The sequence below is a fragment of the Giraffa tippelskirchi genome, chromosome 7 (genome assembly GCF_054371585.1).
Source record: "Giraffa tippelskirchi isolate mGirTip1 chromosome 7, T2T-mGirTip1v1.2.pri, whole genome shotgun sequence".
NCBI lineage: Eukaryota > Metazoa > Chordata > Mammalia > Artiodactyla > Giraffidae > Giraffa > Giraffa tippelskirchi.
In genome coordinates, this window is record NC_137281.1 from 150,872,675 (window position 1) to 150,890,214 (window position 17,540).

The window sequence follows — 17,540 nt, forward strand, 5'->3', positions numbered from 1 at the left end:
GTCTTCCCACCCCAGGGGTGGAACTCAGGTCTTTCACATTGCAGGAAGGTTCTTTACCATCTGAGCCACCAGGGAAGCAAAAGCAGAGACCCCTCCCATGGTGCTTTGCATCGTCTCCATCTCTGGCTGTTCTCTGTGGATTGCTCTCTCTGTTACGATTGTGTTCAGCCTCTAGTTATGGCTTCCCTGGTGGCTCAGTGGTAAAGAACCTGCCTGCCAATGCAGGAGACATGGGTTTGATCGCTCGGTCAGGAAGATCCCCTGGAGAAGGAAACGGCAACCCGCTCCAGTTTTCTTGCCTAGGAAATCCTATGGACAGAATAGCCTGGCGGGCTACAGTCCACAGGGTCACAAATGAGTTGGACACAACTTAGCAACTAAACAGCTCCAATGACAACAGATCATTTAACCTGCAGAGACTGAAGAGGAGATAAATTTTCTCACTTAACCAGAATTCTGGAGCCTAGAGGGTGGAAAGCTGCTTGTTTGGACTCATATCATAGGTCTGACAATATATGAGTCAGCTCCTCAGTTCCTTATCCTGTCTCTCATGCTTGTCACCTCATGGCCACAAGATGGCTGCTGCAGCTCCAAATATCCCATCCAAACTCAAGAAAGAAGGGAAAGCATTTGGCTTAGGCAAGTCATCCTCTTTTTTTTTTTTCTTTTTTTATTAAATTAATCTATTTATTTTAATTGGAGGCTAATTACAATATTGTAGTTGTTTTTGCCATACGTTGACGTGAATCAGCCATGGGTGTACATGTGAAAGTCATCCTCTTTTATTAGGAACAGAATAAGCATTTCCTGAACCCCTAGAAGACTTCCTTTATCATCACTTTGTCCTGATCAATGCCACATGGCCACCACTAGTTGCAAAGGAGGCTTGCTTAGGCTGGTGACATTGCCAGCCCTGGAAGGGAGGAAGAGTGGGACAGGTATTGATTATGTCTCCAATACTTGTCTTTGATGATGCACTGTAAAATACTTTGCGGGCAGGGATTATGTTCCCTCAGCCCTCTCCCACCAAGAGCCCCTGGTGGCCTCCTCCTCATTAGGCTCTTTTCTGGATATATAGGAATCTGGAATGGAAAGTGTTTGAGAAACAAATCCTGGTCTAGAGTGCTAAGAGTTTCTTTTGTCTTTTTGTTCCTCTGAGCAGCCTTAGGAAAGTAGGAGCTTCTGGATAAATGTTAAAGAAGGTGTTTTTCAGTATCTCTCAAAAAAAAGAAAAAGAGAAGGGAGTGAAAAGACGCCATGCTGGGAGGAAATCTATGCTGCTGCAAAAATAGAATAGGGCTCAAGTGTCTCCTTCAGTAATGAATGCATGAAAAGTAGCTTCTTAAATTATAAATTTGGTTTCTCTTGTTTATTGCCCAGTAATCCTGTTCTATTGATTTCTGTTTATTTCCAATCACCGAGAATCAGAAGCTGTGTTGCTTAGAGATCTTGATCCCTAAAAGATTGTCATTAAAGCTACTCTGCTGTATTTTTCTGTTTATTTTCTGCTCGAAGTGATTGAATCAATACAAATACAGAAAAACACTTTTTTCCTTTGCTCCCTGGAAGACTAAGGGGGGAAAACCTACAGAAAAGCTAAATAAAGATGCTTGGATAAAAAAGACATCCTGTCAAATGACATATTGATTTCTTTCAAAGAGGCCAAGTGTAAATTAAAAATATTCTTCTGACAAAGTTTTTAAAGATGCCACTGACTCAGCAGAGTCAGGACTTACTGATTTTCTCTTCCAAGAGGGCCAGGTTGGAAGGACAGCCCACTCTTCCTAGGACCAGCCATCTCTCCAGGGTCTCAGAGGGAAGTCCGCCTCACAGTCAGTGCTAGCAGAGTCCCATGGTTCTGTCTGATCCATTCTCGGTTCTGGTTTTGCCACCCACCACTGCCTCTGTCTATGTTTAAAGATGTAAAAATTTTCAAAAAATTGTGCTAACATGATTCTTTTTTCAAGTCGTATTGAAACTCTTCTCAGAATTGGGAAGGCATGGGACTTACAATGGAATATTATTTGGAATGTTATTAAACACTGGTCTAGAAAGATCCAGAGGAGAGGAGAGGCAGGAAACAGCGACCGTAGAGGAGCCATCCCAGTATAGGAACTGTCCCAGTATAGGAGCCATCCCAGTATAGGAACTGTCCCAGAATAGGAGCCATCCCAGTATAGGAACTGTCCCAGTATAGGAGCCATCCCAGTATAGGAACTGTCCCAGAATAGGAGCCATCCCAGTATAGGAACTGTCCCAGTATAGGAGCCATCCTAGTGCAAGAGCCCTTTCTCCCAAAGTACTGTTGAGAGAATCAGGCTAGTCATACCCACCCCACAGTCATGAGGCCAGGAGTAAAGGCACAAATGATCCAGCAGCATAAACTACTTGTCATAACTTGAATTTCTGAAAACCACCCCAGACCTCTTTGGCCTGTTCGAAAACATTTTGCAGAATTGTTCTCAGGGGCAGCTGTGAAATCCACAGGAACCAGTGTAAAGTAAGAAAGAAGGAAGAAATATTAAGGGATGAATTCAGTAAAAATGTTGGATTCATTTTACTCCCACCCAGGAGGGGTCCACAGAATCTTGTACTCATGGGGCATCAGAGGCTTTCTGTATAGATGGGGTGGCTGGAACAGGGGTGGACCCACATATTGTATGCATCTCATCTGCTTATGCATGTGCTCCCTTCTCCTGTTGAACATCACTTATGAAACACAAATTCAAGAATAAAGTGGTTCAGGATTTCAAGATGGTGAAAGCAGAGCATTAAACCAAGCACAAGGTCCTTGCGAACAAAGACCCCTATGTGTCCACATAGGTCTCAGGCCTGGGATTACACCTGCTATAGTTCTGATACCTACTTTAACAGTAAATGGGTGCCATTGCTTATAAACTAAAACTGGAAAATGTTGTTAGCCTTGCTGTCCATCAGAAATGATGAGAGATGAGTAGTCCTGTCCCTTCCCACAGGTTTCTTGTGTTTGGTTTTGTAAGTTGTTTTGAGTCTGTGTAGAGCATGGGGTCATCCATTTAAGGCTGGTTGCAGCCTAGGAATGAGGAAGTGACTTCTGGAGGGTAAGTGAGTCCGTCTGAGTTCCCAGTTTTCTTGTGGAACAGTACCTGAAGACTTTCTCTAAGTTGGGACTTACAATACAAATCAAAGAGCTGCATTTGAATCTGTCCCCCCATCTTTCTCTGTGGGATGTTGGTATTGTCTTCCAGACGTGAGTAACCAGGGATCAGTTTTCATTACAGAGCTGAACTCCTTTGCATTTTCTCTCTCTGGGGTTTGATATCAGGTTCTTGAGTGGCCCTCATTGTCCTCTCACAGTTTGGACTCAGGCTTACTCACTGCAGATCACCCTTAAGTCAAGTGCCAGATGCACAAACCTTGCTTCACCCGCTGCTGTGGTTCTGACACCCATAGCTGACTTTTCTCACATTATATGACATGGCTGAGTGGGAGGTACTCTTTTCAGAGTAATGAGGAATAGACAGCCTTGTCTTTCTCTCACTTGTATCTTACATTCAATCCATTGCATTTGACTGTTCGGGGTAAGTTTTTTGTGCCACATACTAAGTTCTGGATTGTACTAATACCTCTTCCTTCCGTGTTCATTCTACGTCGTCTTGAGCTTGCATTTCTTAGTTTCTTGTTTACTAGGCAAGGGCTTCAAACAGGCTTAGTTTTGCAAGATAACAATCTTCAACTCTCTTCTACCCCCCAGACCTGTTGGATATTCACGTGTGTTGCACACTCTTTGGTGTAAGTGGCCTACCACTGACAAAATAAAGACAAGGCTATATTTGGTCCCCAGCATTTGGCTGTTGCCTTGCTCCTTTCTCTTCTGCTCAGCTGGCGTGCCTCAGTTCATCATAAGACCGGAAACTGAGAGCCACTGCTACTTGCTCTGGACTGAACGGCTGTGTTGCGTCTCTTTTCAGACTTGCTGACCAAAATCTAGGAATGGCTTTATTCTGTGACTCCTCGCTCTTCTCTAGTGTTGGGCTTATTAAGTCTTCTAAGCTGTGCTCTCAACCTGCCAGGAAGGGCTGTGTTTCCTGTGTTCAGTGATAAGGTTAAGCAATGAAAAAGAGGGCCAAGAAGAAGATGATTTCACAAAGAAATATTACTTTACTTTTCCTCGTTTTTTTTTTTTCCCCAAACCCATTCCTTCTTCCTGAACTGTGGAGCAAGAAAGAATAAATGACTCATATCAACAAAACACAGTGATGCTCTCCAGAATCCAGACTATTCAGAACTTCAGCATCCACTGACTGATGCCTGTGTCACTGTGGATCATGTTAATATTTGGCCTTGGTCCCTCACCCTCTAAAAACAGATGCTTGATTTTGGTATTATCATTAAAATAAAGACCTCAGATTAGAAATTAATCCCCAACTCAAAAAAAAAAAAAAAAACCAATAAGAAAGAAAGAAAAGAAAGAACTACAAGGGAGCGAGAAGGTGAGCAAGCAGGAAAAATAGGTTAGGTCATTGGAAAGTGAAAGTCTCTCAGTCGTGTCTGACTCTTTGCAATCGCATGGACTGGAACCCCCCAGGCTCTTCTGTCCATGGAATTCTCCAGGCAAGAATACTGGACTGGGTAGCCATTCTCTTCTCCAGGGGATCTTCCCAACCCAAGGATCGAACCCAGGTCTCCTGCATTGCAAGCGGATTCTTTACCATCTGAGCCACCAGGGAAGCCATAGGTCTTTGGAGCTTGAGCTCTATTTGTTGGCATTCCTTTGTCATGCTTAGCCCCTCCATACTCCAAACAAGGTTTGTGGTGAAAGCCGGAAGAGTTTACAGAGGAACTCAGCCAAGCCTTTCTGATTAGCAGTCCTGGAGAGGGCTGCACCAATAAGAAAAGCATCCATTAAAGCCAGAGCTTTGTGTGTACATAATCAATAGGCTCTTGATCTAGATTCCTGGAGATGTGTCTGGTTGGGTGGGTAGTTTGGGTTTTTTTTGGAGGTTTTTTTTCCTTTTTTTTTTTTTTTTTTTCCCCTGCCTTCTAAATAATATGTAATTTCTCCAGGCCAAGAAATAAATTGAAAGGATTTAGAGGGATTTGCTTATCAGTGGAACACCACGTAGCATTACATTCCTCCTGCTTTGGGGAAGGTACATTGAAGTTTGGTTAATCTTCTGTGGTTCAATACTCCTCTTCCCTCTGTCAGGCTGCCTTGAACAACAGATAGATTAATCCCCCTCTACCCACTTTCTTCTCCCTCCTCCCTCTCCTCGCTCTTGATCCACCTTTTTTTTTTTGAGCAGATGGAAGAGAAATCTTAAAACTGGAAAGAAAAAGAAAAAAAAAAAAAGATATTGCATCACATTTATTTATATAATCCTACAGGACTTCAAGGATAGAAATAAAGGACTCCAATCTTTGGCACAAAGTTTGGCTGAGCTTAGCTTGGTTTTATTATACTGTTAATTAAATCTTGAGTCTACAAAGGGATTTCCTTAAAGGTTAATTCATTAGAACAATTTATTATAAATCATGTCATTCTTTATTCTGCTCCAATATATGTGTGGAGTGGGGGGAAAAAAAGGAGCAATGTGGAGGCTATTGACAGTGGGAAGAGTTTAAAGGGAAGCTGGTGATACCATTGGCTTGGATTCCTATACAGTCTGCCATCTTTAATGATAATGAATAACTAATAAATGTTTTACAGTAAATACCATTTATGAGCCTTATATTAATTCCAAGTTTTTGTATCACAGTTGTTGGTTTAGCATCACTCGGTGCTTTCCCGTTGGGCCTGGCTCCAGCCCTAGTAGTTCGTAAACTCCACGAGGACAGAGACTGGTCAGTCGAGCCCTCAGCACAGTGACTGACACATGATAGGCTGTTGGTCAACGTTTGTTGAGGGAAGACTGATTGAATGAGTAAATACATACATCTATAAAATCATATATCCAGAAAAATGAGGGTTTTGTTTGTTGCTTGCTTTTATTTTTTATATTCAGTTTTCTGACAGAGCTTAGTTTTAATTAACTAATCTGGTCATGCTGAATGCAATGTCTGTAGCCCAGGGCAATTCTCTTTAAACCTTCTCATTCTAAGGAAATATGAGCCAAGTAAAATATGTGTGTAGTCATATCTTACTTGGCAAGGGGTTATCTCCAGATAGAGAGAAGAAAGTAGTACCTTGAAAAACCACAATGACAGAAACTCCAGAAGACTTTTAAAAAATTCAGTGTTGTTCCCTGTTATATGTAAAATGGATAACCAACAAGGACCTATTGTATAGCACATAGAGCTCTGCTCAGTGTTATGTGCCAGCCTGGATGGTAGGGAGGTTTGGGGGAGAATGGATACATGTATATGTATCCCTGAGTCCCTCGGCTATTCACCTGCAATGATCACAACATTGTTAAGTGGCTATACCCCAATACAAAATAAAAAATTTAAAGTTTGAAAAAAATAAAATAAAATTCAGTGTTGTTCCAATAAAGATACGTACATAGAGGTCGGGCTCAAGGGTTATTCAGAAAGCATCTTCTCCAGACTGAACTTTGTCCTTTTGTTTTCATTTTTCTGAACCTGCCTCATGATATGCCCCTGTCTTTTACACTTGAGTATGACAAGTTCAAATGATTTGTTTCATTTTCTCATAATGGCATTGGTTGCTTCTTTTGAAGATGACTATAAAGAGGATGTTAAGAATAAAGTGAGGGTATAAGGACTCTCTGGTAGTCCAGTGGTGGAGACTTTGCCTTCCAATGCAGACAGTGTGTGTTTGATCCCTGTTCAGGGAAATAAGATCCCACATGCCTCCTGGCCAAAAAACCAAAACATTAAACAGAAGCAATATTGTAACCAATTCAACAAGGACTTCAAAAATGGTCCACCTCAAAAAACTCTTTAAAAAATAAAGTGAGGTAGAGATAATCATACCCATACAATCTTATCATGTTTTAAGGACTATTTTAGGATTTGGTTTGAATGATGGTGAAGAAGAGAGGGACGATCTCTTCTAACAAGTGTGCCCAAGTTCCAGGGTTTTACCTTTGGCGCAGTCTAAAAACCATCCAGTAGTTTGTGTGTGTGATGGGGAGGGGGTATCTACTAGCATTGCTCAAAGGTTGAACTATGCAATGGGAACAATTTGATGAAGAATAGCTTAATAAATACATTTAAATTGAGATGGTCAAACTTTTCAAATATCATTAAAGATTATCGATTGATCTAGAGTTCTTATTTAATGAAAAGTATCCCAGATGTTCTTTTTTTTTTTTTTAATAAAGTGAGACCTTCTCTCATATGAGATACTGAACTCCAGCTCCATCTCAGAGTGGAAGTATGGAGACAAGAAAACTAAAACACCAAGCATTTGAAGGAATTTAATTCTTTTTAGCATGAAGCAGCTGCAGAGATGTATGGCTGTTTTCTGTGGGACTTCAGAATATTTACGGGCCTTTCTCTTTTCCTTTTTCACTGGAAGAAAAGCGATCATCATTCTTGAGTGCGTTATTTATAATTTCATAAAGCTGTTCTGTGGCAGGACTTATTTTATCTTGCATTTAATCTCGGTCAAATAACCATGCTTCCAAGGAGCTGGATGGAAAAAAAATGATTATGCCCCCAAATGATTAGCTTATTCTCAGTAAAAGATAAAAGGCTAAAGGCTGGAATTTTGAAATCACAAATAGGTACCTGGGCAGTAAGGAGGGAGAATAGTGAAACTCTCTTAAACTGTTCAGACCATGGCAGCAGATAGTTTTCTCAGTGCCAAATAGTGGGTAACAATGAAGAATGGTGTGGAACCATTCCTGTACTGAGATGAGTAGAGCCGCTCAGAGTAACTAATTAGAAGCAGATGATTATAGAAACAATAACTCATTGGTGGAAAATGAGAAGCCAGACTTGTGAAACTGAGGGAATTGAAAGTAAATATACCTATAAATTTACCTGGGTGGACAGAGTTTTGAGCTTTCTTCTGTCCCAGTTTATTCTAAGGTAATTTCAATAAACATTGGTAGGGGGGTAAAAAAAAGAATATAAATGCAATAAAAAATCTTTCAGGAAAGGAATAAAGAGGGCTCCTGCCAGAGAGATATTTTATTGAAAGTTATTATAATACCTATCTTTAGTTTTATGAGTCCTAATACAAAACCAAGTAATTTCAACATGTGGATTAAAAATATGAATTACATATTTTAAAACTGGGTCATGTGAATTATTATTTTTAATATAGGACTTGGCTAATATATTGGGACAGAAGTATATTTTCCTCCCCTTAAGAAGGTGAGTAAAGGTCTTTCATCTGCACAGTAGGGGGGTGGATGGTGCAGCCAGACTCATGCCTGTGTCCTGAAACCACATGTATCAGCTCCCTAAGGAAATGTGACGGATGACACCGGTGAGATGTGGGGAGGGGAAGGAGAGGAGTCCGGGAGGGCAGGATATTAAATTCACGCTTATTATCCAAGTTTGCAGGAACAGCGCGGTAACTCATGGAGCTGTCACCCTGTCCTTCTAGTACACCTCTTCACTCTAGTCGTCCTGTACTACTCCTGGGTGTACGAATAAACTGTGCTTTTTCATGTCTCTGAGCCTCTGCAAAAACTGTTGATTTCACCTAGGATGCCCTTCTCCTTCTCAGAGCGCTCAGCTTTCCCCTGCTTCACTGCTGTCCCCGAGGGCTCATTTCCACATCCTCCTTGGCCTAGGAGCCCTCTCTCTTCCCCTGCTATTTGCTCCCTTAGTACCTGATGCTGACTCTTGTCAAAGCATTCAGTTTGCTCTGTCAAGTTTGCCCGTTTACCAGACAGACTCTTCAGAGACTGTGAATTCCCAGGGCAAGAAAACTGCTTTGTCTATTGCTTTAACCCTCCTGGTACAAGGCTTGACATATAGGTGTTCAATAGATATTTATTGTATGGCATTAATATTAATAAATGATATATTAATAAAATGATACTGCTAATATATACTGTATTAATGTATTATATATAATATGTCAATAAAATATATTAATCAGATATTAATAAAGGAATGAGTGAATGAATGAAAAAGCACCTTGATGAAATAGTTACATATCGCTGAAGGTGGATCTAATCACTCAGCCACTGAAAAACTGATTGGGGACTGGTTATGGATCTTCCTTGAATGACTTACAGATAATGTTGATATTTGACATATAGGAACCCCAGTATGTAAACATTTTAAGCTTAGCCATTGGGAATTATGAGAGTTTTAGACAATCATTGTGAAGAGAAAAAAATGTTAAGATGACACAGAAGGCACCCTGATGAACATTTCTCACACAACTACACAAATAGAGATAGTTCCTAAGGCAATACTGCTGTTTGAGAAGTGTGGATGGTGGGCAGTTAGAAATAGCAGATGTCTTAAAAATATCTCTACCCTTGGTTATTATGAGTACTGAAAATTAATATGTGTTAACTGCTTAGCACAAAGCCTGAATATAGCAAGTGTTTAAGTAGTAAATTAATAGGCCTGATTTTAGAGAGTTTAAATATCTTTTTCCTCTCAAGAGTACTAACTGCTCTTCTTTCTAAGGAATTATGAATATTAATGAAAAATGACGGTGATTATAAGAAAACACATACACTCACCAACTCTCTCTCTCTCTCTCTCACACACACACACACACACACACACACACAGCCTAGGGCTACTGTATTTTATTTAAGGAAAAAAGGCCATAGTTCCATTCTAAATGCCTGTGATAGTTGTATCCAGAGTCTGTGAAATATTGCAATAGTCAAATGTACTCCACCACCCATGGGAACCAATACGTAAAGAAATGTGCCTTTTCTTCCAAGGGTAAGAGTCAGACCCTGCATTTGCTTATAACTGGGGAAAGGCACAGAGAAGAAATATTAAAAGCTCCTAAAAGCCTTGGGTTTTCTGAGAGTAATTTTGAATCACATAGACATTACTTTAAGATGTGATCCTAAATGTATATCCAAAAGCCTTGGTTTGTAATTTTTGCTGTTGTTTTCAGGTAGCAGGGACAGAAGTAGTTTTTTTTTTTCTTGAAATTCCTAAATACAGTGATCTTAATCCTGCCTTTTGCAAATCAAAGCTTTCTTCCCCTGGCAGAGCAAGCATTTCTGAAACTGCACAGTGTTCTGTGGCAGGCATGGATGTATCCGATGCCAGGTTCTCCAGGTAAACATTGTTTACCACAATGGGCAAGGAGGGGGTTGAGATATTTGTAATTGCTTTGGGAATTTCAGTGGCCATAAATGGTGATGGTGAAGTTTGAGAGACAGAAAGGAAGGGGTTGAATTCAGGTAAGACCCTTGCAGAATGTCTGGACCTACAGCCCTTGGAAACTGATTTCATCTTCCAATAAATTTTTAAGCTCTCTTGGCATGCTCTTGAGTATATTTTTCTTTATCACTCTTCATGGCTGATCCAACCAGAAATGGTGTTTGTATCACTATGTGGAGGTCAGGAATTATCAACAAGGAAGAGCAGTTCTAATGGGGATAAATCAGTAAAGATAGAGTACAAAGGCAGATAGCAAATCTGTGTAAATTAGGAGTAGTTTCCATGTTCCTGTTGTTGATTGACTGGTTGATTGAGTTAGCTAGTTTTAGCTCCTGTTTATTGAGCGTGTACCATATGCCAGAATCAGAGTCTCACTTTTAACATTACTTTTAAATCACATGCCCAGGTGATGACAAAAGATAGTATTCATCCCAGTTTAGAGATGAAACTAATTGAGGCCTGAAAAGGGGAAGTAACTGGCTCTCCCAACTCACAGACTGTATGTTTAGGAGCTGGGATTTGCCAACTATACTGTCTAGAAGCAGGTCCACTCTTCACAGCCTGTCGTCTCCTGTTCTTAGATACAGTGCATAGGAGCTTCTGGTAAAATGTGCTTCTGTTGCCTGGGAGGAACATTGTTCTCATCCATACACATATTAAAAAAAAAAAAAATCTCTGGGAAGAGGGGCATGGCCAGTTCACTTCACTGAAAGAAGAGGAGTGAGGAAACGGGTGAGCAGAGGTGTGGGGCCTGCCCTGGGGGTTAGGGGCCCATTATGGGGGCAGAAATGGAGGTAGTGATGGAGAAGGGGATTAGGGGCTGGCGACAGTGTCACTCAGACCGCAGGGGAGAGAATTTTTGCAATGTTGGAGGAGGCAGGGGGAAGCTAAGAGGAAAGTAGGAAATAGCCTTCAACTGTAGAGCCTAGTAGTTATCCTAAAAACCAAACAAAAACAAAAAAAAAGAACTTCGCATTGTTTTTTGGCTGGTAAAGATTAAGATAGTTTTTACAATTAAAGATTCCCCTAAAATGTTAACAACTTTTTGGTTTCTCTTGAAGGTTTGCATTCTTTTTATACATTTGCTCGGTGGCCTTTTTAAACTTTATTACCTGGCCTTCAATTCTTAAGACAAGCTTGCTAGATTTTCATTAACTCAGCAGTTTTCATTCATTTCCAGTGACCAAAGCTAGTTAAGCCCTATATGGGTCATTCTGTAAGGTCCTTATAATCAAGTCACCAACAATTAATTTGCAATTGATTACATGTTAGAAATGTATTTTCAGGCTCTAAGGAGATTTTTAGGCCATTCCCCCTCAAGTGCTCTTTTCCATAAAATTTTAATATCGGATATACAGCATATTTGTTTAAGAATTGTGGGCCCTTGGCAGGTCACAAGCGATTTTCATATTTAAGATCCTCCCCTTTTTTCCCACAACGATTATTGCTGAGTGGTGTCATCCCCATTGAAAACGCATGCCTTGGAACTATCAAACAATGATTGTTTTATCGTTGTTTAGTCGCTCAGTCATGTTTGACTCTGTGACCCCGTGGACGGCAGCACGTCAGGCTTCCCTGTCCTTCACTATCTCCCAGAGTTTGCTCAGACTCATGTCCATTGAGTCTGTGCTTGCTATCTAACCATCTCATCCTCTGTGGTCCCCTTCTCCTTTTGCCTTTAATCTTTCCCAGCATCAGGGTCTTTTCCAATGTGTTGGCTCTTTGCATCAGGTGGCCAGAGTACTGGAGCTCCAGCTTTAGCATCAGTCCTTCCAGTAAATATTCAGAGTTAATCTCCTTTAGCATTGACTGGTTGGATCTCCCTGCAGTCCCAGGGACTCTCACGGGTCTTCTCCGGCGTCACAGTTCAAAAGCATCAGTTCTCTGGAGCTCAACCTTCTTTATGGTCCAATTCACATTCATAGATGACTACTAGAAAAACCATAGCTGTGACTAGACTTGGTCAGCAAAGTGAGGTTTCTGCTTCTTAATACACTGTCTAGGTTTGTCATAGCTTTTCTTCCAAGGAGCAAATGTCTTTCAATTTCACGACTGTAGTCACTGTCCACAGTGAATTTGGAGCCCAAGAAAATAAAACCTGTCACTGTTTCTACTTCTATTTGCCATGAAGTGATGGGACCAGATGCCATGTTCTTTTTTTGAATGTTGAGTTTTAAGCCAGCTTTTCACTTTCACCCTTATCAAGAGTCTCTGTATTTCCTCTTTGCTTTCTGCCATTAGAGTGGTATCATCTGCATGTCTGAGGTTGTTGATATTCCTCCTGGCAATCTGGTTCAAAACTGGTAAATGGGTCCATCAAGATGGTATATTGTCACCCTGCTTATTTAACTTATATGCAGGGTACATCATGCAAAATGCCAGGCTGGATGAATCACAAGCTAGAATCAGCATTACCGGGAGAAATGATTGTGGCCTTTCCGCTGTATTTGCCTTTGTATCTGCACAGTTAATATTTATTCTCTTACCACCTCCTTTCCCTAAATGACGGGAAATGGACCTGTACTGGCCCTATCACAGGTGGAAACTCCAGAAGAGTGAGCTTATGATCTCTCCAACACAAATAATGATACTCCAGGATACAAATGCCAGCCTCAGTTGCTGGAAGTGAAATGCACATGTCAGTAGTGTCTAATTGAAAATAAAAACAGAATGTTTGAAAAGTCTTTTTCTATTAACTTTAAGGAGGAGAGCAGGGGTTGAAGTATCTCCTTGACAAGTGGAGAATAAAGATCAAGAACATGGTTTAAGGCACCTCTCTGCCACTGTCAATTAAGCGAAATCAATTACCTAATGTGGTTTTTCTGTTGTGCTTCGCTGTGTTCAGTGCTTCTATGCCTCCTATGTCTATTTCAAGAAGGACATTGTCTGGAAACACTAAGCATATGGGTTGTTATGTGTATTCATTTTCTAGGGCTGCCATAACAAAGGACCACAGATAGAGTGGCTTAAACAAGAGGGATTTATTATCTCACAGTTCTAGAAGCTGGCATTCTGAAGTCAAGCTGTCGGGCTCTGGTTTCTTCTAGGGCCTCTCCCCCTGGCTTATAGAAGGCTGTCTTTCCCTGTTCCTTCCCCTGGTCTCCCATGTGTGTGTGTGTGTGTGTGTGTGTGTGTGTGTGTGTGTGTGTGTGTGTGTGTGTGTGTGTGTGTGTGTGACAATCTCTTCTTTTTGTCCGGAGAGCAGTCATGTTGGATTTACTTACCCAAATGACCTCCTTTTAACTTCATTACCTCTTTAAACACCCCATCTCCAAATACCAGTCACATTCTGATGTGGGGTTAGAACTTCAATATACGAATTTGAGAGAGGGCACAGTTCAGTCCATAGCATCCTATAAGAAGGGGAGGCAAGAAGCCTACAGGAGCTACACATGCAGATTTTAAATAAGATGTATGTGTTCAGATCTTCACTATGTGTTTTACTAGCTGTGAGTCTTTTAGCAACTCACTTAACCTCTCTGAACTTCAGTTCTCTTTAAAAGTACAATAATTATCCCTGTCCCGAAGAATCAATGTGAGAATTGTGTCTCATTAATTAGCAATAACTAGTAAGCCTGTATATGTGTCTAGCAGAGCATCTGACTTGTAATTGCTTTTCCTCTTGAATATGAACTGAGACTTCAATGCATTGAGAATAATAAGACTAACAAGTCAGTTAATACTATTAACATCAGGAAGGAGAAAGCAATGAGCATTTGTTGAACAACTGATATATTTTGAATACTCATGCACAAAGTAGGACAAAAGTTTGGTTTTTAGACAAAAGCTGTAGATTAATGATTGATTGATTGATTTGAAGAGTATTTATCGTGCACCTAGTATGTACCAGGTACAGAAAGGCATCTTCTTATTTACTGTCTAGCAAGGGCCCTTCTCACTGGCCATGCCCACAGTCCCTTATATTTCTTGCAGCAGCAGATTCCCTGTCTTTGGGGAATTTCTGCAGGATTCAATAGAAAAAGAAAAAATTGTCTCAAATTGAATTACTACTGTTACAATCAGAAATTTTGTGCTCTCTTCAGATACAGCCTTACCTGTGTCCAGAGGCTGTCTTGTAGTGTCTGTCTGCCGGTCCACATTACTAATTCAGCTAATTGCAGCAATTACATGAAGAAATCGCTGATGGCGAGAGAAGTCATTATGCTATTCCCAAACAGACTGCCTTCCACGGCATTCATTAATTACGCCAGCCTATAGATTCGCAACCACCAAATCATACACTGGAGACTGCACACCATATGCACCGAACTCTCTCCAAGCTGCCGATCGTTTCCGTGCTGGCTTGCCCACTTGTATTGCCACCATCTGTAATAGCCCTTCTCCTGCCCTTCTGATTCTCCAAATTGAAATTAAAGTCAGGATAGAGTCAGGCTACAAATGTGATCTACAGGGATGGGATAGGCTTGAGCCTCCTGGAACCAACTTGGGTTACTCAGCTTTCTATGAGACCCACCCAGAGTGTCTGGACCTAGAGCCATTCACAGCTACACAGGAGTTAAAATTCTCTACCCTACAACATGCTCGCTTTAGAGAAGAGAGACGGTAATGATGATGGAGGCAGGACACAATGATAAGTCTTTGGTGCTTTTGTTCATTGGTTTCCTTATCTCTCTCTCTTCCCCCACCTCATTATTTTTTCTTTGACATGCACAGCCAACATCAGATGACCTTGTTTCATCTGCTGAATGTTCAAGTGATGACGAAGACTTCGTTGAATGTGAGCCAAGTACAGGTAGGTTAGGTCAGTCTTGTTTTGCTTGCTTTATTTTTTCATTTGCAAAAAACAATACATACATATATGTGAATATACATGTGTTTTATATATATTATAGTGTGTTAGTGTGTGTATTTCCTATATCTATATATGTATACAAATACATATATAAATATCTTTGTACAATCGAAAGCATCAAATCCCATGGAAGGAGCCATAAGACCCCAGGGAAATTTAAAGTCAGTTCCTTGACTAGTGAAATAAAACTCAATAGGACATAACATTGAGCAATTAGACACCCAGATTAACCGCCAGAAGAAACAGAAAATGTATAGCAGCAGTGGCAGCTATGAAATTGACAGGGGGTGAGGGCATGAAGATGTCTATATTGGATTGACATTAAAAAAATAAATAAATAAAGCCAAAATGGAGCCGTGAAAGTCATTTAATCCTCATGAACTGTTCTGACCATTAAGTGGCAAACAAAACCAAACCAAAACCAAACAACAACAAAATGTTTTTTTTTCCATGGGATTTCAACAGCAGTTAACATGGTATTATATTTATACTAATTTTGTTCATTGTGTGTTTAGAGAATTTGTACAGCAGTATAGCATAGTAAATACAAAATTAGTACAGAACCATGCCATGTCAACGGCTGTGATGCTTCAAAATGTATCTACTGTGCTGAAGTTGAGAGGACTTTGGCAATTAGCAGCTTCAGTATGTTCCCCATTTGCACCCAGATACATTTCAATGTTTTATGGTCTTTCTTTATAGAGAGCTATATACAATATAATGTCCAGAAGGCAACTGCAGTCCCTATTTATTTCCTATCAACTTTCCCAAGTCGTCTGTTTTGAGACTTGCTATAAGTTAAAAATTTACATTTATATATATAATAGAGAACAGATATCATCGAATTTCTGTGTATGCTTAATAGCATTTCAAAGCTGGAGTTGGGTTAGGATCTTATTTCTTCAAAGGCTAAGAGAAATAAATAGAATTTTCTAGTTGATTGTTTGGGTTACTTTATTTTTCTTTTCCTTTTCTTTAAAAGAAAAGGAGAGCCGTTAAACATTTTCTTTTGTTAATTCTAGAGAAATTTAAGATTCATGAAAAAATATTAATATAACAAAAGTAAAATCTTCCATTTGTGATCCTAAGATGATTTACAGATTTTGTAGAAGCCTGACTGCTTGGTGTCTTGCAAGTGGCTTTGGATCCAGGAAGTTCTCTGGGTTTCTGTTCTTAGCATAGGGACAAAGCAATGATATGTAGGGCCTTTTCTTTCTGGAATGTGTTCCGTTTCTTTGGAAGCTCAGTTGTGTGGGAGGAAAATAAGTGTTGACCTGGTTAGTCAGATTTTTTTTCAGACTTTGAGTCATAATATTGTATTAAGTGAGGTTTTAACTCTAAAGGGAGGATGCATCCAATCCATACCAGAACAGATTTTCATTCATTCATTTAATAAATATTTCTGAGCCCTCAGGCAGGATACAGTGCATCTTCAGATTTGAATCCTTCCTGTTCTAAGGGTTTTCACAAATGAGCTGTTGGAAAATAGAATACAGAGCTTTACTATCTAAACTACCTCTCCCGCAGAATTCAGTTCAACAAATATTTTTTAAGGGCCCCTGGTGTATGCCAGGTATGTGTGAGATATTAATAATTTAGCTATGAATATGGCATGATCTCCCAAGAGGTATGTTAAATTAATTGATTGGGGCCAATAATTTAAGATACTTAGACTTTAATTTGGATTCCCTATTTACCCTTTATCTGGTTTTCTTGCTTTCATAGCAGTGATATCTATATATATGCAACAATGTTTATCAGATCTTTAGATTGTAAGTCTTCTTATAAAATCTAGACTTGATCATTCTGAATTATCACGCCTGTCTTCCCTTACTACCTCCACACCCCCACATACATACACACAACAGACATCTCCATAGCAACATCCATCAGAAGACAGAGGGCTTTTCTAGATCTCTGATTCATGAGATCTGCAGCTCCCCAGGTTGTGAGTATGCGTTACCATTTGGTATCAAACATAAACAGGCCAAAACCTGAAAAGCCCCAGACTAAGTCCGTTTGCTTTTTTAGTGGCTATGCAGGTGTTTCATCTGATTCAAAAGCAGAGGACAGAAATTCAATACCAGCATTTCTTGAGTGATATAATTACACAGGGCAGGTAACGGAATAAAAACAATGTTTAAAACAATCTGTTGTGTTCTGCAAGGGAGGATGGAAGGGAATATATAAATAAACCAGGTGACAGAGAGCCCATCCCAAAGGAGTTAACATACCAGCTAAGAGACTGGTATTAATCCCCTTTGCCCAGGATTATTTAACTGATCACAGTTGAAGAATGACCGTTTCTTCTTTCTAAATTTAACTCCATAAAGTATTCCTGGTAAAGGATTCAGATGCACAAGGGAAAAGTCAGAGGCATATGTAAAGCAAGAAGGAGAGATATTCCTGTTGATGCAGAGGCTTTGCCTTGGGGGCCTGATTAATACTGATGAAGATTACATGC

At 40.1% G+C, this 17,540-nt stretch overlaps 1 protein-coding gene across 12 annotated transcripts in view; it reads left to right on the forward strand.

Moving 5' to 3' along the window:
• NRXN3 (neurexin 3) overlaps positions 1-17,540 on the forward strand; it is a 1,799,700-nt gene that overhangs the window by 1,726,258 nt on the left and 55,902 nt on the right. For 7 of the 12 annotated variants that reach the window (XM_081510568.1, XM_081510570.1, XM_081510569.1 and 4 more), the window contains one exon: positions 14,938-15,016. In XM_081510568.1, coding sequence (XP_081366694.1) covers positions 14,938-15,016 — 79 coding nt within the window. Of the gene's footprint in view, positions 1-14,937; positions 15,026-17,540 lie in introns of all 12 variants that reach the window. The other 5 variants (XM_081510571.1, XM_081510574.1, XM_081510576.1 and 2 more) reach the window with 1 other exon arrangement.